Here is a 26,631-nt window from a genome sequence, read left to right as displayed (position 1 = left end):
CAGAGGCTAATTCTTTAGTCAGTTCAAGTTCAGTATTGACTCCTGAAATAAACTACAATTGAGCTGTATCAGTAACATCTGTCAACTCATCAAGAGTCAATGACAGGGAATTCCCTGGCACTCCAGTGGTTAGGACTTGGCACTTTCACTGTGGTGGCCCGTGTTCAATCCCTGGTCAGGGAACTAAGATCCTGCAAGCCTCGCAGCATGGCCAAAAAACAAAAAAAAAAAAGAGCCAATGACAATCACTTGAAATAATTTTTTTTAAATGATCTTGTTTTTAAATTAACTATGTTGCTTCCAGTGTTCTTAATTCTTCAAGCAATTGTTCTTGCTAAAAAGGCTACTAGCCAAGCAAGTATTTTCTCTAAACACATTTTTTCAGCTGCTGCAATTACACAGTTTAATTAACTCACCATTGGTAAATAGCTTTCTTTGCTTCACAAATAAGCGACTCATAAACTTACTTTTAAGTTCCATTTTCACTTCTTATTTTTATGAAGAAATTCTGCTATGATGAGATATTCCATTTTAAATGTTCTAATTTTTCTAACATTGCTTTTCTGTGCATTGGGAGTATCATGATGAGTACTTAGCATGATAGTCAATGTATATGTGTATTCTTTTAGTACATTTATAATGGCTTTGCATAATAAGCACAATGCTTTGTGTTTTGATAATAAAATAGTCCATAATCCATTGTGCCTTAAAAGTGTAACATTCAAAGTCCAATTTTCTCTTCTTGTTTTTACATAATGAGTGTACACTGGTAATATTAAATAAAATAGTCGCAATACAGCAATATACATGGCACATGAAATGCTGTCAAGTTATAACAGTGTCACTGTGATTTCTTGTGCATCCTACAATAGGCTGAAATGTTGAGAGTACCATACAGTCTGTCACAACTACTCAATTCTGCCATCATTGAATGAAAGCAGCTACAGATAACATAAATGAATGGATGTGGCTGTATTCCAATAAAACAGAAATTTGAACTTCATTCAAATTTAACATGTCACAAAATATTACTCTTTGAATTTTTTCAATAATTTAAAAATGTAAAAACCATTCTTAGATCATGAGCTGTACAAGGTGGTGGGCAGGACTTGGCTCACAGGCTGTAGTTTGCCAATCCTTGCTCGAATCTATACTAGGTCCAACTTGTAAAACAAAGGAAATACAACTAACAGAGAACAAAAAGCAAGACATGATCAGTAGCTTCAGACTTAAAAAAAAAAAAAAATATATATATATATATATACACACACACATATATATACATATGGTACCTAACTTTATGCTAAAAAGAAGTGTAAGACTGCAAGACAATCTCTTATGAAGAGATTTTATCTACGTGCAATACCTACGCAAATGAATTTGTACAATTTTTTTAAATGAAAGGATCTGTGAAATAAAATTTTAAAGCAAAAAACTCCTTTATATAATAAGCATGTCCTAATGTGCCTACTTGCAAGTCAAAATATTCACACATTTTCCTTAGAGAAGTGTTTCCAAGGGCTCTTTTAAAATAAATCTTCTTATATTTTTCACTATTTTGTTAGTTCCATGAGGTCAGAGATCATATTTGTTTTAAACTTCTTCTTGTCTTTCCGGCATCTACTATATTGCTAAATATCACTGGAAACAATGCCGTAAGCTTAATTTCTCTAATCTGATTAAAAGTATCAATATTTTTTAAAACCACAGCAAACATCATACTTAATGGTAAAAATTAAAAGCTTTTCCACCAAAATCAGGTGCTAGACAAAGATACCTGCTATTCCCACTTCAACTCAATATTATACTGGGTCCTAACCCATTAAACAAGGCAAGAAAAATTTTAAAGGCAAGAAAAATAAAAATAGGAATTGGAAAAGAAAAATCAGTACCATCAGCCCGCATGTACATAACACTTTACAATTTTTATATGCTTTCACACACAATATTATCAGTTAAAACTCATAACAGTCTTGCCAAAACAAATATTTGTTTCTAGTTTATAAACTAGCAAACTGAGGTTCAGAGGACTTAAACTTATCTGTAGGACAAAAAGATGGCTAGTGTGGCTGGAGCAAAGGTGAAAAAAGGAGAGTGGAAAGAGATGAAGTTAGAGAAATAGACATAAGCCAGAAAGTTGGGGTTAAGGTCAGATTTTACTCTGGTTGCAATGGGAAACCACTAGAAGAATTTAAGTAGGAGAGATACAAGATCTGATTTATACCTTAAAAATGGACTAGCTAGGAAACCACTGCAATAGTGCCAGCAACAGATGATGATGACCTGAATTAGAATTGTAGTAGTAGTAAAGAAAGTTAGAAGTGGTCATATTCAAGATAATTCTGGAGGTAAAGATGAGAGAACTTTGAAGGGGAGGGAGAAATGCATTGTAAATTAAAGGGAATATGGAGTCAGGATGGGATTTTTCCCCCAGATGATTGTATTGAGACAGGATTACATGCCAAATAGGGACAAGCCAATACAAATAGATAATGCAAAAGAGATGCAGGTAGGGATAACTATAAGAGCAAAGTTCATGAGATGGTCAGAGTATCTAGAATCCAGAGCATAAATGAAAGGCTTAGCCAGAGATGGGATCAAGGTCGGTCTTCCAAATTACCATGATGGATGACAGCATACGGAGTAACAGATGGGGCTAACTTTATGTTTTTGGTGGTGGAGATAGCACTCACCTGTTTATATCTATTTTCTTCATGAAGTGAGACTATCAGGTGAGAGTGGCCAGGTAGATTTTGTGAAGTTTTGTTTATTTGTGGCTTCTGAATTTTTATTTGGTTGGTTGGTTTTATTTTGGTTTGGTTTGGTTTTGGTTTTGGGGTTTTGGTATGGTGGTGGGTATTAGTGATTTGAGGAGAAATACAGTGTCAAATAATACTCTCAAAGAGAAAAAAGTAAATTTACTAGGGAACTATAATAGGATTGTGTAGCAGTGTTGAGTGTACATTTGATATTTGCAATCATAGATTTAAAGTGAGTCTAGTCAGCATGTTGTATGATTTTCCTCTAACAAATTCAGCTTTCCTGATGCAGACATAGACTAAGTAAGCATATAAATGTTTTTAACCAGGATATGGTTTTGCCAGTCACAGATTAAGCATATAACTGTATTTAAAGAAGGTATGGTTTGCCAGACAAGTAGAATGGGAAAGAGAGGCAAAGGAGTCAAGGGTGTCTAAAAGGGATGGTCATTGGTCTAGATCACAGAACCTTAACTGGGTCAAAGATAAGTCATACATGAGGAGGGCAGTTTGAAAGTTATGTATCTGCGTGAACCTTGTTTGGATCCTGAGTCAAACAAAATATTTTTTAAAGCAAATGACATTTGTAAGATAACTGGAAATTTATTATTTTTATGTTTAATATTTTATATTTTTAAGAATTCTTTTTTAAGTATAATAATGTACATTGTTTACATATTTTTTAAGTACATTATGGATAGATATATCTGGGGTATACTTCAAAATAACAGAGATGGAGAAGTGGGTGGGGGTAAAAATGAAATAAGATTGACCAGGAGTTGATGATTGTTTAGGTTGTGTGATAGGTAATATGAGTGTTCATTATACTATTCAGTCTATTTTTGTATATGCTTGAAATATTCTATAATGAAAAGTTAAAACAAGAAAAAAAATCACATGTAAAGTTCATTTAAAATGAAATTTGCATACCTTGGGTTAATTATAACTCATAGTTTTAAGACCTGAATATCTTTAAAATCTGCACATATACAGAATACAGGAAAATTGTCATAATTTACATACTTCAATAAAAACAAAAGCCTAGGGGTTGTGAGCCTGAAGAGAATGATGCAATTAATAGAATAAATCAAAAGATGTTTAGCTATATTTTACTCCATAATAACATGTTTTCTATAAAGATAATTTAATAAATATAATTTCTCTTCATTTAAAGAAATGAAATGTTTTGTGTATTGTGTAAAAAAAATTCTAAATGGACAAGACAGAAATAACACAACTGAAAAACAGAACCAGTTTGATCATTCATAACCTTTCTTATACTTTACAGTAAACAGCTCTTCAATATTTACCACGTTGTCACTTCAATATACCATTTCACAACCTGTTATTCAATTACAAACCAATGCACCATAAGATGGGTTTTTTTAATGTATTTATAAAAACTTCGAAATTAAACTTACTATTTCTTTCTGTTCTCTTGGAAAAGAAGAAAATAAGCACCGTTCTTATGCTCCAGATGCTATAGAACAAGCAAAATTCAGAAACAAAAACCATCATTAGGATACACGAATTAGAAGCCACATAAAATGAAAACAAACACACATTTCCAATTAGAGTTAGGGACATTGTATCCCTTTGTATTTTGAAAATCAAAAAGCACTCCTTTCTTTCAGAAGCCACCAGAAGTCTACCTGTGCTTTCAAAGGAGGAGTTCTCAATCTAAAATCCATGGACCTCCTGAGGGTCCCTCCAAATTGTGAAATTGCCTTTGTGTGCATAAGTGCATTTCTCTGGAGAGACCATTACCCTCATCATTCTCAAAGGAGTCTATGAATCCTCCAAAAGATTAAGAACAAATTATAAAATCCCTTCTTACTAGGTAAGCATCAACTCTAAAACTTTATCTATTCCCATACGTTAGGGAAAAACACATTTTACAAATCCAAACCATTATACAAATGTAAGTTGCTACTCCTTCCCTGTTATTTAATATTAGAGGGATCTTCTCTACTAAATAGGATAAGCTATCTGGAGAAAAAATAAAATCTTACCATCAAGTAAATAACTGATAAGTAAATTTAGCTAAACATCGCCTTTCAAAGATTTTATGAAGGTAATTCTTTAGGCCTTGCATTAGTAAGTCATCAAATGATACTAAAAGAATTAAAAGAAAATCAAAGAATGATCCTAATCACAAACTTGTCCAGGTCATCTCTTAAATTCAATGTAAATAAAACAAAATTCCCTTCTCCCTAGAATATGGCCGAATAAGTATACAAACATTATCCATCATTTTATAAAAGAAATACATTGTATCTAAATGCAAATTCAGATAATAGGTATGAAAATTAGTTCTTCACTCTGAAATATATCATTGCTATTCTTAGGAATTAGCCTGCAAGGTCATCACCAGTGAACGCTGTCTCCTGGTATGCATAACTTTGTGTAGTCCTCTCTCACCAATGTTGGTCTGTGTGACCAATAGCATGTCACTTCAAGATTAGGTTATAAAAATACGCAGTTTCCATCTCAGGCCTCTTCTTCCGCTTGCTTTCTTTCTCTCTCTTGGATTACTTGCTCTGAGACAAGTCAGCTGCTTTGACATGAGGACATTCAGGGAACTCTATAGAAAAGCCCATTTGGTGAGGAACAGAGGTCTCTGGCAAACAGCCAGTGAGGAGCTGAAGCCTGCCAACAACTGCATGTGCGAGCTTAGAAGTAAATTCTCCAGCCTTAGGTAAGCCTTGAGATGACTATAGGCCCAGCCAATAGCTTAACTGCAATTTATATATGAAAAAAGACCCTGGGCCAGAACCATCAGCTAAGCTGCTCCCATATTCTGTCCCTGAAGAACTGTGAGAGAGAATAAACATTTGTTGTTTTAAGCTACTAAGCTCTGGGGCGACTTGTTACATAGCAATAGATAACTTGTACATGTTTTGGGGGTTGTTTGTTTGTTTGTTTGTTTGTTTATGGCTACGTTGGGTCTTTGTTGCTGCATGCGGGCTTTCTCTAGTTGCGGTGAGCGGGGGTTACTCTTTGTTGTGGTGCATGGGCTTCTCATTGTGGTGGCTTCTCTTGCTGTGGAGCACAGGCTCTAGGCACACGGGCTTCAGTAGTTGTGGTGCGTGGGCTCAGTAGTTATGGCTCGTGGGTTCTAGAGTGCAGGCTCAGTAGTTGTGGCGCACGGGCTTAGTTGCTCCTTGGCACGTGGGATCTTCCCGGACCAGGGCTCCAACCCGTGTCCCCTGCATTGACAGGCGGATTCTTAACCATTGCGCCACCAGGGAAGCCCCTACATGTTTTTTACATGGTGATGATTTATTTTTATGATATGAAAACACCAAAATAACCAGTACCAGATTCCTACATGGTACTTGGACAACTATCTAAGCACTAAAAAAAAGACACTGGGCATTGTCCTTATCAAGGGAAGGGAGATGAGAAAAGAGGTTAAACATACAGCTCACAACCCTCAATGATCCTACAACAGTAGAAAAGTCCCATAATATTTCCCCATTGCAAACCCCCTGAAACAGTGGCAAGCTGAGAGAGATGATTTAGGAAAAAAAGTATAGGGAAAGAAAACTGAGAACACAAGAGAAGGAGTTGCAGAGATAATGACTAAAATTCTGAAGGAAATCAGTAAATTTTCTTAAATGGTAGATTTTTTTAAAGCATGTATAATTTTCAAAGTATAAAAACTACAAGAATGGAAATATACTCCCTTACTTCACAATAAAACTCACTAATTTCCCTTTGTGGACAACAAATTCTTCTTTTGGTTTTTATCAGAACTACTGGTGGAGAAAATGAGCTATCAAATAATACACATTTCTAAGTGTCAAGCCTTCAAGCCTTGAAAAGGTAGACTATAATAGAGTTAGTTATTCCTTAAGGCTAAATTAAATGAAATTCTTTTACATAATTCTTTAAAATAAAATTTAGGAAAAGAATTAAAGTACTTCAGGAATATGTGTTCTACTTATCCTAACAAAGATGTCGCTCTCCCAATAATTAAATATAATTTATGAAAATACAGCAACATGTTTTGTGAAGATATTACAGATATTACTATTGACTCCTGCTTTGAGAATAGTGGCTTAATCTCCATTTCCCCCTTCTCTTCTTAGAAATCATCCAAACAGCAAGGAGACAAAAACAAAAACACAAATTCCTTTTCTGATAAAATTAAGATAAGCTAAAACTCAACCCTCAAAATATGTGGAAGTGTTCCCCAAAACAGTGGAGCTCATGCAGAGGCTCAAAAGAGTAAAAGCAGAGAAGGAAAACTGCTTATCTCACTAAAAGGTAGGAAGATAAACTTCTCAAAGTGTAAAGCCTAAAACTCATGTTTATTACACTGAGAATAAGATACACATGCTACAGGCAGAAACTCCTAAGTTTGGTTCCAACAATGAAACAGAAAAGGCAGGGCTTAAAGAGAAATCACTCAGAAATGCCCTATTTACAAAGAATATTCTGTTTCTATGGCAGCAGGGGAGAAAAGTTTTGTACTATGAAAAATTTTATACACAGTTGCCTAACCCTATTGGCTGGAGAAGGATAAAAGCTGAACAAACTAACACACTAAATCCTGGATCATAAGGAAAATTCTAGATAGCCTAAATGTAGGAAGACTTGCCTCTATACTCTCACATAAACCTCTTACAAATAACTGGGCCAAAGTGAACATACCACATAGCTAGAGATTTTCTATTTAAGGTATAAAAACCAAAAGCAAAATAGAAAATTAGTTTCAAAACTTAGACCAACATCTTTCATCTCAATGAATGTAAATGAGCTAAACTCACTAGAGCAAAAGAAAAAGACTTTCAGACTGGATCATAAAATAAAAACCAACCCTATAATGTAAACTGACACCTAAAACTGTTTTTGAAGGTCGAAAATAAAACAATGGGCAAAAAATATAGTAGGCAAATACACACAAAATAAGGGTTGTGATCTTAATATGCCACAAGACTGAATTCAAGACTACACCCCCACCAAAAAAAGCTTTAAACTAGAAAAAAAAGGTCATTTTATAGTATTATAAAGGATGCAGTTTCTTTCCAACAAATAGAGCTGGAGCAACTGCACATCCACAGGCAGAAGAAAGAAAGAAAGAGAGGCAGAGAGGGAGGGAGGGAGAGAGAGAGAGGGAGGGAGGGAGGGAGGAAGGAAGGATGGATCTCAGTGTGAACCTCACATCTTATATAAAAAATTGGCTCAAAATGGCTTATGAACTTAAATGTAAAATGTTAGAAGGAAAAAAGCATAGCAAAAAAACAAAGAAAATCTTCAGGACCTATAGATACAGAGGGGTTCTTAACAACAAAAGCACAATCCATAAAAGGAAAATTTTAAATAATAAATTTGGCTCTGTGAAAAACCCTTTATAAGGATGAAAAGACAAATTACAGACTGAAAACAAATATCTGCAAACCATATATCCAGCAAAGAACTTGTATTTACAATATATAAAGAACTCTCAAAACTCAACAGTAAAAAGACTAATTATCCAATTAGAAAATTAGACAGCAGACCTGAACAGACATTTCAATGAAGAAAAGATACAGGTGGAAAATAAGCACATGAAAAGATGTTCAACATCACAGCCATCAGGGAAATGTAAATTAAAACCACAATGAGCTATCAATACACACCTATCAGAATGATCAAATCAGAAAATAGTGATAATACCAAATGCTGCCAAGGATGCAGAGAAACAAGATCACTAGTGGAAATATAAAATGGTACCTCTACTCTGAAAAAAAGTTTAGCAGTTTCTTATAAAAGTAAACATGTACTTACAAGCGTCTCAGAGATTACACTCTTGGGCATATACCCCAGAGAAATAAAAACTTACATTCAGACAAAAACCTGTACACAAATATTCATGGTAGTCTCATTTGTTAGAGCCAGAAACTGGAAGCCATCCTAATGTCCTTTAACAGGTGTATGGCTAAACAAACTGTGCTACATTAATGCCATGAAATACTACTCAGCAATAAAAAGTAATTATTGTTACACTTAACATCTTGGATGGATCTCAAGAATATGTTGAGTTTAAAAAGCCAATTTCAAAAGGTTACATACTGTGTGATCCCATTTTATAACATTCTTGAAATAAAATTATACAGATGGAAAACAGACGGGGTGGAAGGGGTTAAGAATGGGGCATGTGGAAGAGGGTTGGTATGACTGCAAAGGGGTAGCAAAAAGGAACTCTGTGAACAATTCTGGATCTAAATTGTGGGGTACTTACATGAAGCTACACATATGATAAAACTGCATAGAAATATAAAACACATACACACAAATGAGTGTATGTAAAACTAGTGAAATCTGAATATGCTCTATGAATTGAACCAGTGTCGATTTCCTGTTGTGATATTTAACTGTAGTCATGCAAGATGTTACCACTGGGAAGGCTAGGTGAAGGGTACACAGGACTTGCTTGTACATCTGTTTTTTCCAATTTCCTGTGAATCTATAATTATTTCAAAATAAAAAGTATTTTTTAAAGGATGTGCCTACAATGAAGATATAACAAGAATATTTACTCATCAAATAGAAAAGCACAACATTCATAAAGCAAAACTAAAGGAAATATAGGGAGAAGTAGAAATATACTGTTATTAGGGTACAGAAGACCTATTAACACAGTCAGGTAGTTTTCAATGATAGTACTAAACTCTGAAAAAAATATATATATATATCTTCAGGTGTTCATGAAACACAGCAACTGATCAAATAGCATGCCACCAAAAAAGGTCTCAATAAAATCAAAGAAGTAGAAATATTATTAAACAACATTCTCTGAAAGCAATATAACAAAACTAGAAATAGTAACTAAGCCAAAAACCAAACATACAAACACACATTGCCACCTGGAAATAACTCTTAGATTATAAAAACTTAAAAAAAAAACTTAAAAAAAACTTTTAAAAAATGTAATGAAGTCTTAAAAATAACCAAAGTAAATACATATCACTACCTATCAAGACCTGTGGGATAAAACTAAAGCAGTCAGAAAAATACCATGGCCTCAAATACATGTGTGGTGTACTGTGTTAAGAAATAAGAATGAAAATAAATACATTAAAGCATCCATTTTGAGTTACAAGAATAAAGTAAGCCTATGGAAGAAAAAAGAATTAATAAAAAGAAGTAATTTTTTAAGCTGGTTCTTTGGAAGAAATAAAAACAACCAAAAAAGAATTACAAATATACAAAGTAAGAAATAATAAGGAAGCAATAATCATAGCTACGAAGAAATTTTAAAAATCAATGAGACAATGATTATTGCTATTACAACACTATGCAAATACACTTTAAAACTGTAGAATGGTTAACAAAACTAACCTTGGAAGAGAGAGAAAGCCTAAAAAATTAACTATTATTGAATTTTAAAAGTTGTTAAGAGCTACCCTCTATAAAAAACACCAAGCCCAAAAGATTTCAAATGGAATACTACTAAACCTGTAAAGGACAGATAATGCTAGTATTATTTAAACTGTTCCAGAGCATTAAAAAAGAAAGAAAAGCTTCCTGATGTCCTTATAAAATGACTACAACTAAGAAAGTAGAAATTTTCCTAGAATTCAAGATTTCAATATTTGATTTCAATATTTAATATAATCTATCATTATCAAGAGATGTAAGATGAAAAATCACATGGCTATCTCCATAGATGATGAAACAGCATTTAACAAAATTCAACAATCTTTCTTGATTAAAAAAAAAAAAAACTAAATAAAATATAAATAGCTAGAAGATTCCTTAACATAAAATATATCTGTCTCAATCCAAAAGTCAGGATAATGCCCAATGGGGAAACTTTAGAAGCATTCCCAAGGAACAAGTTAAGGATGTCGACTATTTTCTCTGTAACTTAACATTGTCCTGAAAGTATTAGCCAATACAATTAGCAAAGAGGAAAAAAAAATCTGAAAAGAGTCAAAAAATCTGAAAGGAAGTGGTAAAATTATTGCTATTTACAAATAATATGATTGTATACTTAGAAACTCTCAAAGAATCAACTAAAAAACTTATTAGAAACAATAAGACAATTATTATAGTTGAATACAAAATTAGTATAGAAAATCAATATATACTATCAGTTCTAAGACATACTAAATACCTTAACTCACATTCATGAAATCATTCCTGTTGTTCTTTCCTGAATGAAACTGATGCTATTTGAAATGTAAGTACGGCATGAATTTCTGTTAAATATTATCCAGTGACTTGCACTATAAAATTATAAAGGTGTTCTAACAGGAATAACTGGAGCCTCAATAAAACAGAATCATACTTTAGATTCAGTAAACATTTTTTTTTTTAAAGATTTATTTATTGATTGATTGATTGATTGCTGTGTTGGGTCTTCGTTTCTGTGCTAGGGCTTTCTCTAGTTGCGGCAAGCGGGGGCCACTCTTCATCGCCGTGCGCGGGCCTCTCACTATCGTGGCCTCTCTTGTTGCGGAGCACAGGCTCCAGACGCGCAGGCTCAGTGGTTGTGGTGCTTAGCTGCTCCATGGCACATGGGATCTTCCCAGACCAGGGCTCGAACCCATATCCCCTACATCGGCAGTCGGATTCTTAACCACTGCGCCACCAGGGAAGCCCGAGATTCAGTAAACATTTTAAATCCTTAATACTAAGTGCTTTTACTGTACTAAAGTTAAACATGCTAAAAGTTAAAATGTAGCAGAATACCTAAAACTCAATCAATATAATAAAACCTTCCTCACTTTTACTAAAGGATTAACATTCCATAAACCTCTAATGATTTTTCACCAACCTTCATATAAAAAGGAATTTTTACTTATCTCGTCCTTTCTGCCAAATTTAAGTGCTTTCTTTCCAACAACTACACAAGTCCAATCCAATTTATTGAAATGTTTTTAAGATGAGACTTAACAATACATAAAGCTAAAAATGAAAAGATACAGATCTCAATATTTATAACTATGTTGACAATTTTGTCAGTTTATTTAACCATCAAAGGCTTTAGGGAGAATTACCTTCACATTTAGACAAGTAACAATGATTTATTTTGGTATAAGGAACAAGCTTTATTTATTTATTTATTTTTTATTATTTGTGGGGGAGAGCTATAACTCAACACCATTTTCCCCCAATGATTTGAAATGCTATCTTTATCATACATAAAAACCATATATGATAAAAATTCCTTTTGGGATTTATTTCTGGATTCTTGTATCTCTTCCTTTGGTCTGTGTCTCTATTTAGACACTATCCAACTTTTAATTAATGAAGTTTTACAATGCATTTGATGCCTGGTAGACCTCTGCTTCTCATTCTGCTCGTTTTTTAGACTTTTCAAGACTATTCTTATGTGCTTATTTTTCCATTAAAAATTATGGAATAAATGTGCCAAGATTTTTAAAGTATTGTTATTATTTTTATTGTGATCACACATTTTTAGATTAATTTAGGGAGAACTAATCTCAGAATAGGATTTGTTTTCCCATCCAAGAATAGGATTTGTCTCTTAATTATGTCTCAGTACATAATTTTTTAAGTACAGAATTATATCAAGTGAATATCTATATCTTAATATCAATATTATAAAAGGGATGCTTGCAAAATGATTTTCTTACCTACAAAAACTAAGAGTAAATATTCCCCTTGAGTAAATACCAAGAGATGTTCAGATACCTTCTCCTTTAAGAGCCAACTACAGTTGATGGGAGATACTTTGTATTATTATTAGAGTGCCATGAGACAAACTTTTAACTTCCCTGAAAAGGCTACAAATTATGTCTGTTAGCTGCCTAGCTGGATTGAGGAAATATATACCACAAACTGGTTGGGAGGAGGGGAAGTGGGAAGGCGGCATTCCGTGACAGTCCAGTGCTTAAGACTCCACCTTCCAATGCAGGGGGCCCGGGTTCAATCCCTGGTCGGGAACTAAGATCCCACATGCTGCGCAGTGCAGCAAAAAGAAAACAAAAATTGTATAAAATCAAAGCTCTAACCTCAAATGGCTTTCAATTCAAGTAGGAAAGCAAGAAAACAAAAAACAGGAGACAAAACTACATTCCTCAGTTCCTTGCTTAAATTTTTTCCCCTCAGATCTCATTTTAAGAGGAAAACACACATACACGCGGAAAGAAAATATGGCCAAATCCTCTGGGAAGGTTAACATTTTATGCTAATTGGTCTCTGAAATGACCTTATAGAGAATGGAACTTCTAGAAAGTTATTATTTGTAAGAATAAGGTATCCAGGAATAAAAGTTTGTAAGATTGCCTGCAGAGTCAGTTAAGGGTAGAGACAAAGTTTATGGTTGTTCATTCTTAGAAAATGAGCCAACTCCCAAGATAATGCCTATCTGCCAGCATAATGCAGAAATACAAAAATTTAACTGTAAACCAAACCTTCCCTCACTATGGAGCACAATCTTAATAATTCCTATGAAATCACTTCACCATAATTTCAGTTTCAGTAACAGTTGAAAAGATCAGAGAGATATAAATATATTACTGAATATGAAAAGCAGAAAACCAATAGACCGGAATCTCACCAAGTTCCTCCCTATTACATCCTAAAAAGAAGACAAGATAAAATCTCAAAGCTTCTTAGGTGTTGATACTCTACCATAAAAGATAATTAGGGGACAGTTATGATTAGGAAATATATGCTCAGTCCTGAATCCATGACCTCTCTGCCAGTAAAAGCATTTGGGAAACTTGGAATGCAGAGAAAACAGTCATTTTTTGCCGTTACCAGGTAGATTTCTAAGCTTTATAATTAATGTAGACAGTGATGAGTAAAGCAATACCTTTTATTGCTCCTTCTGCCTCCATTTCTTTAAGCAAACCCTGGTCTAGACCTCAAACTTTGTTTCCAAAGAAAAAAAGTCCAGGGGTAAGCTTGGGCGAGAGCTCACATTACACACAAAAGGCAATGTCCTGTGGTAAGTCTTCTTTCTGTTCACCACAACATCCACTCTCATGTTGTTGTATTCTATTTCATGCTTTTTTGATTGTCATCAATCAGAAGGACAATTCTATTCTTTGTTGGATAACTGGTCTCTGCTTCCAAAAGTGAACAAGCAGCTCACTGAAATAGAAGCTGCAGCAGTTGAGAACCAGGTCACAGATGTGAATGAGACAAAGTGAGAAATGGCTCTGAAGCTTAACAAGCCAAGAAATACTAGATGCAGGTGATGCAGAACAGGCAGAAGGACACAGTAAGGATAACAAAGCTTCATACTCAAAAGAGTAGAAAGATCAAACTGAAGAAATAACAAACATTTTTAAAGAAACTAAGTTTTTTTACTTTTAAAAACAATTAGTATATGATTTATGTGCAAAAAAACAAAAAAAAATCTTCTGAGTCACAATAGCCAATCACAATCTGTGCATAGGCATTAGAATTAGCACAGAGAGTTCCCTGTCAGGTATTCTTTTACAACTAGATAAAAATCTTCTATAATCAGAAAAGCAATTTTTATATGGAAATGGATGTCAAATGGAGTTTTTTTAAGTATTTAAAGACATTTAAATCAACTAAACATCTCACACTTATTCCCTTTCTAAATTTTTCTCCCTTCTTTTCATAAAAAAAAAAAAATAGAAAGTTAACAAGGGAAAGGGGCTCAGCATTATGAAATCTGAGACTACACCTGGGATAAGAAGCATTCCAAAAGACTTCAAAAGAGAAGAAACATTTTTTAAATGGCAGAGACAATTATTTTGTAATATGCATGTACTCGATTTTTGGCTCTTTACCTACATACAAAGTTAAAATTGTATCAGCACCAGGAGTTCCTAAAGACTAAACCAAAAATGTTTACTATAGTAGTCCCAAAGAAAAAGATCCTACCCCACCCACCAATGTCAAACCAAAAAACCTAAGTATCACCCTGATTCCTCCTTTTCCCTTACCTTCCATTTCCTCCCATCAAGTTGTCTCAGTTTTACTTCCAAAATATTTCCAAATCATCTGTTCATCTCTACTGCCACTGGGCAGTCCAATCCGTCTTCATTTTTTATTAAACTTCTATAACAGCCTCCTAGCTGATCTCCCAGTTTCTATTCTTGCCCTCCTCTTACTCCATCTCCATAAAACATCACACACGATCTTCGTAGATCTCATCATGCCATTCTTCTACTAAAACCTTTACACACTTTCCATTTCACCCAAAATAAAATTCAGACTCCTCTCTGTGACCCTCCATGACCTAGATTGTGCAAGCTCACCTTGCATCACTCTTCCTCTCCATCACACACTCCAGATATAGCTATGTTTTTGACCCTCGCGTAAGTCACGCTCTCTCCTACTTCACAGACTTTGCATTTTCTGTTCTTTCTTCTTGGAATTTTTTTTTTTTTAATTTGAACAACACATTGATGTAAAAAATTCTAAAAATATCAAAAAAAAGCATGTGGAAAGAAACGACTACTTAAAATTCCAACACCTGAGAAAATTACCATTATTATTTTGAGGATAATCCTTTCCTATATCTCTCTATGGATATATGTGCTATTACACACTGTATATATAAATAGTCTTCCATATATTCCAACTCTTTCCATACTGGTTCTTTCTCATACTTCAGTTCTCAATTCAAATACCTCCTCAAAAGAGGCCTTCCAGGACCATCCTAAAGTATCCTATTCTTCTCTATCACATCACCTGTTTATTTTCTTCATTGCACTTATCTCTCTCTAAATTAACTATGTTTGTTTACTTGTCTCATTTTTTGTCTGTCCAATCCCAACTGAATGTAAGCTCCCTACTTTCTCAATCACAACGGGCTAGCCCAAAACCTAACACATTGCAGGTGCCAAATATTTACTGAATGAACAGATGATGGCTTTGACTAATATTTATAAGCTGCCAATCCTAAATTTATATCTCCCATTCAAATTTCTCTCCTGAGCTTCATAGTCATACTTAACCATCCCACTTGGCAGCTCTATCTGGATAGACCATAGGTATTTTGGTCTCAGTGGGTCAACTACCTGCTCCTCCTCATGTTGTTCCCTATTTAGATGAATGATGCTACCATCAACCAAATTTCCCAAGCCATGAACCTGAATTTTATCCTTGATGCAATTCTTCCTCTTCACCCCACATCTAACCAGTCACCAAGAGCCTCTCCATATTACCTCAATTCTACCTCCTAAATCTCTTCAACCCATCCACTTCATTCAGCCCATCTGTTTCTCTTCAACGCTGCTACCACCACGCAAGTGCAAATCACCATCAATCGTTTCTCCCCTAGACAACTACAATAACCTTCTAACTTGCTGCTCCGCATCCATTCTTACTCCCCTCTAATTTACTCTCCATGCTGTAGCCTCACTGGTATCTTCAAGATAATGATATGATCATGTCATACTCCTTAAAAATCTTCAGTGGCTTCCTACTATTCTTAGATTAAAACCTACAATCCTTATCATGGACTATAAGGCCCACAAGAAATATCCTTCATCTAACAATCCAGACTTTTCTCCATAATCCAGTCTTTGGCCTTCTTTCAATTCTTTAAACCTACCATGCTCTATCCTCCTTCAGGGTCTTCAAATATGCTCTTCCTTCTGCCTAAAACACTACCTACCATGTCACACCACCCTTGCTACACATACTTATCCTTCAGGTCTCAAACTCAAACATCACTTCCTCAGGAAGGCTGTGGTAGGCAGAATTCTAAAGATATCCCCCCCTCTCTCCCCAAGATTTCCATTCTCTGGTTATATTATCAAACAGTAATCTAGGTACTACCATGAAGGGACTTTGCAGATATAGTTAAGTATTAGTTGATTTTAAGATAGGGAGATTAACCTAGATTATCCTGGTGCGTCTAATACCATCAGTTAAGCGCTTAAAAACAGAGGTTTCTCTCAGCCAAGGGCAAAATAGGAAATCAGAGAGATACAGCAGAAGTCAGCCAACACCCTGTTTGAGCCTGGAAGCAGATTCTCCCCCCTCAGAGACTCCAGGCCAGCTGATAACTATGATTTAAGACTGCAAGACCCTAAGCAAAAAACCCACTCAAAAAAAAAAACCCAGTCAAACTACCTGGACTTCTTACCTACACACCTGTGATATAATAAATGGGTGTTAAGTCACTAAATTTGTGGCAACAGTAGTAAAGAATACAAAGGGCCTTCCCTGACCTGCATGTCCACTCCAGACTGTGTTAGGGACCCATTATAATATTCATTATACATTTTACTTAATTTAATGTATGCAGTCTAAGATCTGCAGTCAAAGGTTCTGTATTTTTGTGTACCATACACCATTATAATCCAACATGCACCCAATTGGTACCTATAAATGTTTGTTGATTGAATGAACAAATTTTTCATTCAACTTTCTCTCAAAATTCTCAATCATTCTCAATCATTCTCATCTCAATTCACACCTCCTGTAAAGTGCTGTATTACAAAATATTTCTGTAATAAGGGTCAATTGCTTTATAGCAGTTACTAAAAAGAGGGGAAGGGTGGGATGAATGGAATACATTCAACATGGGGCAGTTGTTCTTTTTGTTTTACAAGTCCTTCCTCACTTGCCACTACCCACAATCTGAAATGCCTACTCCATGCCCAATACTCCTAGGGAGCATGAACATGTATTAGAGAATCACAAAAGATTCCGTACGGAGCCATTATTACTAATGTCACTGGGTCATATTCTTCAAGTATGTTGGATTGTAAATAAAGGTTTAAAACAATTGTTCTACTTTTTAAAGAAACAGTTTTCAAACTGCAAAAAAATGCAAATTTATTCAATCTGCAACATTATTATTTCATAATAAAAAGAAACTGACTACATTAAAACTATCTAGTCAGGAAGAGGAAAAGTCAACAAAAAGAACATTTTACTTACATTAACGGGAAAGCAAAAAATGGGAGTGTCATGGCAAGTCTTGCTGTAAATTCATCGGGAAGGTACCATAAGTATACAATTAAACATGTAAACAGATAGAGAATTGAAGAGTAGAGAATTAATCTTCCAACCCATAATTTTTGTAATCTCTGATTTTTTTCCCTAAATTCTTCCAATGCTTGAATTTCCTGTGAAGAGAAAGTTATTATGTATTATTAAATCTCAAATTCATAAAGAAATTAAAATGGTAAAAAAAATTTTAATACGATAGAGAGGTTATAAAGAACTCTTAAAAATTCAATGAAACATAATACCTTAATATTTTAAACAGAACATAATATGAAAAAGAATTAAAAATGAAGTTAAAATATATGAAAAATGTCTATTATGATTTGACAAATCTTTTTTTAAATTCAAAATTAAGATATTTAAAAATAATATTTGATAACTTATCAAATTAGCAAAGATCAGAGGTATAAAATTGGCATCAATAAATAGTCTTTGTTAAATCAAACAAGTAATAATTCTCCCTGTATAAGGCCTAAAAAAAAAACTCTGACTATAAAAAGAATTAATAAAAATTGAAACAGTGACCCATACTAGATTCTTTCAATCCATTCATCACTCTCAATATTCTCAAAGAATAACCATTTTTTATGATAGAAAGTATAAAAAGCTGTGAAGTTTGCAAACTGATACAAATAGTTGCAGACTATTTTATAATCTACTTTGTCCTATCCGTAACATTGATTTACACCATGCTGTAGATCAAATTTCATTCTAACATTCACTATTACCTGACACAGACTTCTTAGGTCACTGATAGACTTTGAATTTTAACATTAAAGTTCTCAGGCTTACTCTATATCACCTCTAAATTCCCACACCAGATCTAGTCTCCAAAGTAATATGTACTAAAATAATATTTATATAACACCTAATATGAATTAAAACACCCCAGAGCCAAAGAACATACCTTATCTATATTTTCCAGAACCTCTACAGTTGAAGGTTTTGTCTGTTATAGAAATAGAAATAAGAGACAGCATTAAAACTTGTTATTGCTAACTTAGAAAAACTTTGACTTATATAATCATAAAAGAACATTTTAATCCAAAATTAAGTTTTTTCAATATTATCAAGCAATATGTATTCCTGTTTTTTTACAAATGAGATTTAGACTTAAATAAAAATTATAACTATAAACAAAATTACACAAGACTAAAGAAATAAGAAATAAGATGTACCTACTTAACTTATTTTTAGTCCTAGAAGTACTTTCAACTCTGATAGCTCAATTTTTACCATCCTTAACCAACCCCAATAAAACATACTTTTATTGAGAGAAAATTTGTTTAAATTTTCCTCTAAGAAAAATTTTCTTAGATATGATTATTCAAAAGAATTCTATTAAGTTACTATAAACTACTAATTCTATAATAACTCTATTAAATTATTATAACTATAAATTCTATTTAAAAATTCAAGACTAAAGATGGTCTGATTTACTATTGCTAAAAGTTCACTTAGGACTCTGGAGGTCGAAAATCAATAGGTTACCTTCATTCTGAATTCCTAAAGTACTTTTCTGAAGATCAGATTTTTAAAGGGCGCCTAAGAATACTTCATTATTGCAGAGCTTGTTTGTCAAAGATATTTTTTTATATCACCTAGAATAAAAACCAGCCAAAATGGCTCATACAACATTTGAAAAAAGTAATTACCAATTATATACTCAACCATCTAAGAGGGTAATGATTATCAATTCATTGTAGCGCCCACAGGAGTTGTTAACATTAGGTTGAACCACATGAAATTGCTGTTTATGTAGTCAAAACTGGCAGTTTCATATGGTTCAACCTAACAAGAAAGACAAAGGAAGAAAAGATAAATTTGATTCTCAGGCAGAACTGTAATAAGGTTTTAAAGGGGGGTGGAGGGTGTCAATGTAATGCCAATCCAAAACAGAGCACCTCCAGTAATAGTCCAAAAACTAAATTGTGTACCAAGTATTGCTAGACTCCATTGTTATGGTAAAAAGGAGTCAAAAAATAAGCAAAGTAGTTGTCCTAGACTACATTACCTCCTCTTATATTAGAGAAGAGCATTGACCAGAATATTTTATATTTTATAGCTCTAAATTTGAGATACTTCCTCTAAAGACTTAGCCAATAAAATCAAACTATATTTTTAATTTTGTTTAACCTATTAATTCCTAAAAGTATACCTAGTGTGACTTTAGTAAATATTTGTGACAAGCTTTAAGCAAAAAGATATAGCCTATAAAAACATAAATATTGTATAGAATACTTAATTTCAACTATCTTTCAAGTAAGATTGAAATTTAGGCAGTATGAAAACAAGAAAAGATAACCATTTGTACACGAATGTATAAACAGAGAAGTAAAAATAATTCATAGGTCAACGTGAAATAATTCTGTTAAACAGAGACATCAGACACCTATATAGCAAGTAGAACCATTAAAGTCCAAATAAAAAACTAATTCATAAGAGAAGAAAGAAAAAATATTAAATAGAGTTAGGGATAATATTAAACTACTACTCAAGTCTACACCACAAAGGAGACCTTTACAAATAGCTTTACGTGACACTTCTGTATTAGACTAAGAACTGGCTGTAAAGAAAAGTAACTTACCCTCCATCGAGAAAATAATCCACCCATTTTTTTATTTGTAGAAACTGGGCACAATGATAAATATCATCAGTTGTCCAAAGGAATTCACAGCTAGAAATAAAGCAATTATTTTTAAAATTTAAGTTAAACATACAGCATATTCACTATAAAATTTAGATGTTGCAATACTACCCAAAAATACTATAAAATATTAATTTATTTGGACTCCACTTATGTGGAATTTTAATTCAGACAGTCTTGCAGACAGTCCACCTTTTAAAAATTCCTTTCTTCCAAGCCAAAACATATTTAAAAGTGAAAATAAAGCTGGAAAGACTTAAGCAGCAAGGCATTTTAAAAGTGTATATTCATACCATTTTGCAATTTTCTGTTCCTTAAAGTAGGTCCCTTATATTGTTCTTCTAAGAAAAATTCTGCTGTACTACTTTCATTCTACATTCTTAGATACAGTCATTTCTATCATTCAGCTCTCTCCCAACTAAACTAGTTATTTGGAATTAGGGTTGCTCTACAATGTTTAGAATAACATCACCTTACAATAATAGAAAGCCAACAGGATTTTGAGTAAGAAAATAAGGGTTATAAAGCTACCTGTGACAGTGAACATATCATTTAATGTTTCTGAGCCATAATTTTCTTTTCTGTATATTAAAGTTAATAATACTACCACTTTTCACAGGATAGCCTTTATTATTACCATTTTACAGACAAAAAAATTAAGTGGAAAGAAGTTTAGTGATTCACCCAATAGCTCAGAAGAAACATTACCCAAAGCCACTCTATCTTCAGACTTCTGGTCTGTTCACTACCGTTCAACAACCAAATAAACATTTCTTTCTGAAATTGTGTCTAAGTCCCTCAAGTTAAACTGTCATGTCAGCTAGTTGTATCTCATATCCCCTTCTTTTAGTTGTTTTTCTATGACTCTCAAATGTATTAAATATTACCATACATATAAAAACGTATCAGCAATATTATATCCTAAATCAATTTACCAGTCAATAGTTATATAATTTTTAATTCTTTTAAACTGAAATAGTGAAAGTATATTTTCAAACTTACATATTTTTACCAGGTTACAGTTATATACTACCAATGTATAAAACTGCTTCATTTCCACCTAAAAAAAGTTAGGCCATAATTCTTACATTTTTTTAAACCCATAAATGTAATCACAAAATAATGCCAGTACAAAGTAAGTACATTCACTCTGCAATACTATTTTTAGGTTGGAATTAGCGTCAGGCATGCCTATCTTGAACTTTCTTGGTTAGAGAAGTAACAAAAAGCCTAATTATGAAACACACAAAGTGATTTTTACAAACAGAAATACCTATAATCTGTCCTGAAAACTTCTTAAGTTTATAAATGTAATCAATGTTATAAGTCACATTTAAGTTGCAATCTAAATATTATTAATCCTTCAATAGTAAATCAGTATTCAAATTTCTAAAGTGTGGTTGTAGGAAATCCAGGAACTTTAATGAATAAAAGTATAAATTTTTGAGTTAAGACATTAACTAGATCTTAAAACCTTAAGATGCTAAAAATCACCAAGAAAGGTGGCTGGGAAGGGAAGATTCAGAGGAACCACTTAACTTGTGTATTTTCAAAGTATACATTATGCCATGTATACGTTGAATGTATGTGCTATACATCACTATGTATGGTGTATAGCACAGTGTTTTGTACACAACTGACCTACACATTTTGGTTTGAAACAGTTTATAGCTATCACAAATCAGAATTTTTAATATTTGAAAGTAATGACAACAATAATATCATTTAAACACTTGGTAAGGACTTAATCTTCTAGCAGGCCCTAAAACAAATGCTTTTCATGAATTTTATCATTTAGATACTACTATCACTCTATTTCACAAATGCCAAAACTGAGTCTACAGAAGTGAAGTAATTTGCTAAGTTCCCAAAGACAGTTAAGTAGCAGAGCCAGACCCAGTATTTTAGTTTTGATTTTTTAAAAAGCAACAAGTTAGGGGTAGTGACTTAAGAGATACAAACTGCTATGTATAAAACAAGTAAGTTACAAGGATATATTGTATAGTACAGGGAATATAGCCTATATTTATAACTATAAATGGAGTATAATCTTTAAAAATTGTAAATCACTATATTATACACCTGAAACTTATATGATATTGTAAATCAATTATAGCTCAATAAAAAAGGCCAAAAAAAAAGCAACAAGTTACTTCTAATAACTCAAAATCAGAAATTAAGTCTTTCTGTAGATTAGATTGGAATATTTATATATAAAATATATAAAAGCACCTCAGACATTCTCAAATAGCTGGTAAACAGAGCTACTGAAGTGGAAAGTTATAAACATAAGACACAGGGTTAGTACAGTGTATCATGTAGCCCAATTCCTTCATCTGATTAAATCTGAATGCTTAAATCTGCATGGAAGAGAAGCTAAATGACATGCCAAAATCACGCAGCTCCAGCTAGGGGCAGAACTGGTGCTAGAAGTCTGCAAGTACTGCCTCTACTTGTTTACTGCACGTCACTTTTAAAATACGTGTAATATGAAATGTATGCATAATATTACAATTAATACTAACTTTGACATCAACTATTTGCTTGGAGAATTGTTTTGGTGTTAATGAAACAAACTACATAAGATCCCTTTAAGATCCCTGAAGCAGAGAACTGTGCTTCTAAATTTGTCCTCTAGAACAACACACTATGGTAATAGTCATTAAATGCCATATTCATCCTTTCAGGTTCATAATCAAAGAGCCAATCAACCCTCATTGTCCCAACATTTTTTCTATCAAATTCTGGTATTTGTTAGGGAAGCCTGATTTACTATAATACACATGTATAAGTAGTACTTTCCAACAGATACGAAAGCATAACAAAATTAAATAAATCAACTATTTCTCTACAACTTTAATTTCATGCCTCTTCTATTTCCAAACACTTTTTCCCTCCTTGCCACCTGAACATCTTAACTCCAATTCCTGTGGCCCATTACTATGAAACCTTGGGCAAATAAATAACTTAACCTCTCAGTTACTCATTATCTTCTTCTGCAAAAGAACAATAGTTAAGAACCCTCTCAAATGTTGAAAAGCTTAAACAGCATAATGTATTCTAAAGTACTTACAACAGTGCCTGACACATACTAATTTCTCGATACAAATTGTTTTTACTGCTGTGGTTGCTGCCCTTTTCTAGTCCATCTCTGCTTCCTTTCAACACATGGAAAATACATGGGAATCAAATAACTAGCATTTCTTTCTGAAGCATAAATCAATTTGCTTGCCCTTGAGTGGACAGATGGTTCAATCTCAAGTGGCCTGTTCCAAGAAATCTTCCGTGAACGTGTATAAAGAGTCTCTTTCCACTCTGATATCACAATGGGACCTGACATGACCTTAAGAGCTGGGTGCATCTAATGTGTTTTTCAATAAATAATAACACCCACCATATTATTTGAATGTTTTCTACTAACTGCTATTCACACTCAGGTTTAGGTGTCAGAATTTGAAATCTTGGGATGTGTTATTCTCAAATTTTCAGCTTACTTCAAGTCATATTGAAATAATGGAATAAAAAAGGTCTTGATTTAAAATATGACTCAACCACGTACTAGTTACGTGATCTTGGATAAACTAAACTCTCTAAGCCTCAGTTCAGCATTTGTAAAGCGGTGAAAATATCTACATCTACGCTTCACAGAATTGTTGCATGAGTTAAATGAAATTATATATCACTTGGTAGTGAAATAATAAGTGTATAATAAATTATAGATATTATTACTACTATTACCAGAAAACACATGTAGTATGGCAATACTTCTCATATGGAACACATTTCTTTCTAACTTCTTATGAAGAAACTGCTTCATAATTTTAAAATTGGAAAATAAAGTTAGTTTGTATTTTAACTGAAATTGTATTGCTCTCATTTTCTCCAGTATAAAAAATAAAACAAAATACTCTGAAGACTCTTACATTAAAATAACCTTTAACAGCAAAGTAAGTTTAGTTTTATGTTTATCAAGTTCCAAACTTAACTAGAAACTATTGTCACCATCAACAGTACCTCTATAACACACTGGACTATTCAATTTGAGATTAAAAGTGTTTGTTCTAGAACTCTAAGTTTCAAATATCCTAACAGAAAAGACAATTCTGAAATATCCCAAACCGCCACATTTATTGCTCAAAAATAAAATTACTGAAAAGAAGTACATCTCTAAAAGCACTTTTATTATATAATGATTAAGTTCTGGTCTTCATGGTAAGTCAATGCTCATTCTGAACTAAATACTACCAAAAAATGACTATTTGATTGTAAAGGTTTCTCCTATAAATCATACCTGTTGTAAGCCATATAATTTCTTCCATTTTTTATTCTTTCAAGTTAATAATATGTAAACACTAAGGTTTTTAACAGCAATGCAATGGGTTGATGCCAGTAGATGACGGAGAAACTTGAAATTCTAATTTTAAATGTTTAAAAAAATGTGTTGAAAATCAACTTAGTCCTCCTAAAATGAAACCACGGGGGCTGTTGAAGACAAGAGATTAGCATTCCCTGCCAGTTTGAACATATGCCTAAAACCAAGTTTACTCACATCCACACAACCCGCTGTTGAATTTTGTGTGGTGACAATTTTGTCAATGGTGACACCCAGGCCACTGAGAAAGGAGAAGAAAGTCGACACTAGGCACCACAAACCAGAAGCCTACTGGGAAAAGCGGAATATGGAAAATTCAGTGAGTCACAAATTTTACTTAGTAGAGTGAGGGCACCATCAGCAAAACTGAGTGCACCAATCCCAACTCTTTCTCAATCCCCTTACACTGTATTCAAGAATTAAAACTATGATGTAGTTTAGATTTGCTCTTCTCCTTCTGCCATGCCTATGACACCCACGCAATCTCGCCCTTCCCTCCACCCCACCATTGCTCAAAAAAGGAATACAGTCGAAGAGAGGCTTCTCTAAGCAGCATACAATCCACGCCCACACGCCTGGGCCGAGCAGCGTGACACTGACAGTTTTCGGTCCCTCCCGATCTCACCAACTCGTGGCGCCTCCGCACAACTCAGCAAAAGACAAGGGTAGAACCCACTCAAAGCGATGGCTTAGTGTAGGACCTTCTGACCCTTCGACCGAACAGGGAGGTGGGCCAAAGAGACGATGCTCAGCTCAACCCAGTCACTGCCCCCCTTCCCCGTCCCGAATCTCCGAGAAAAGGCTGGGGAACCAACTCCCCTCGGGGAACAGAAAGGGGTCTCCAGCACTCCAGAGCCACCCCTGCCACTGTGCTGGGAAACCAAGGGGATCAGGCGGCGAGACAGGGTCAGCGCGCAGCCGGGCAGGAGCTCGACTAGCCGCCGCCGCAGAGCTCGTAGGCCACTCGGCGTGGGGCGGAGGCGCCCAGGAGAGGCAAGCGGGGGAACCCGAAGCGTATTTCCCAGGGAAAAGCTCAGCGCATCTCCCCTCTGCCGAACCCTGCCAACGGCCCTCATCTTGACCCCTCTACCTTCAAGTAGAAGCGGGCAAAGCCCGGCGCTGGCGTCCAGCTCTGCCAGCTTCGGCCGCCACAGCTCAGCCCGCTCCCGCAGCAGGCAGCAGCCGCCACTGACAGAGCGATGGGCTCAGCCAACTTCCCATCAAACCCCGCGCTCCCGCCGTCAGCCAATCGGCGCCGCAGCCGGCGCGCGGCGCTCCCCCGTCACGTAACCGTGACCGGGGCGGGCAGTTGGGGGGCGAGGCCGGTGGTTGGCCCGAGGACTTATGTCCCTGTGGCTTCCGCGGCAAAATAGGATGCTCGTCGTCGCGTCTCACAGGTGGACTGTCATTTATTATGACTCTTACCAGTACAGTTACTTCTTACTCCTCCTCTGCCTCCTTCTTTTCTTTTAGAGCCCGTTCTGCCAAGTCTTACCGGCGAAAGAAAACACCGAAATTGGTCCTGATGGTCCTAGACGGCCGCGGGAGAGAAGAGTGCGCTTGGGTGGAGGTGGGTGCACCTGGAAAGGAGTCCGCGCCGAAGAGTGCCCGACCAGCTGTCATCCAGCCGGCAGAAGAGCAAGTTAATGCTACACCGCTTAGAAGAGACGGGTTCCCAAACAAGCCAGTGGAGGAATTCAGCCTAGACTCCAGGAGTGCTTGCTTGAGGCTTTCATGACTCTTGGACGCCAGAAAGGGTCATTTGATATCTGGGCGCTTACCATTGTGTGGTAAACATCGAATGCCCAAGGATGTTGATTTCAAACTTGCGGATAACAACATAAGCTGAGTTTTCTATCTCTTACCTTAAGAACACTCCCTTCACAGGTCCTGGTACTAGGCCCACGAATGAACCACCTAGGTTTTATTTGCCTCAGATTTGAAAC

At 34.7% G+C, this 26,631-nt stretch overlaps 1 protein-coding gene across 2 annotated transcripts in view; it reads right to left on the bottom strand.

Moving 5' to 3' along the window:
* The window catches only part of LNPK (lunapark, ER junction formation factor), an 82,150-nt gene extending 56,260 nt beyond the window's left edge, over positions 1-25,890 (bottom strand). For both annotated transcript variants that reach the window (XM_068544879.1, XM_068544880.1), the window contains exons 1-5: positions 25,776-25,890; positions 20,254-20,343; positions 18,574-18,615; positions 17,598-17,785; positions 4,181-4,239 (exon numbers count right to left, since the gene is read on the bottom strand). In XM_068544879.1, the coding sequence (XP_068400980.1) occupies positions 4,181-4,239; positions 17,598-17,785; positions 18,574-18,615; positions 20,254-20,280 (316 nt within the window). In that variant the 5' untranslated portion in view covers positions 20,281-20,343; positions 25,776-25,890. The remainder of the gene's footprint in view (positions 1-4,180; positions 4,240-17,597; positions 17,786-18,573; positions 18,616-20,253; positions 20,344-25,775) is intronic.
* Positions 25,891-26,631: the final 741 nt, after the last annotated feature.

This window comes from Eschrichtius robustus, chromosome 5 (genome assembly GCF_028021215.1).
Source record: "Eschrichtius robustus isolate mEscRob2 chromosome 5, mEscRob2.pri, whole genome shotgun sequence".
Classification (NCBI taxonomy): Eukaryota; Metazoa; Chordata; class Mammalia; order Artiodactyla; family Eschrichtiidae; genus Eschrichtius; species Eschrichtius robustus.
This window is presented reverse-complemented; position numbering and strand designations above follow the sequence as displayed.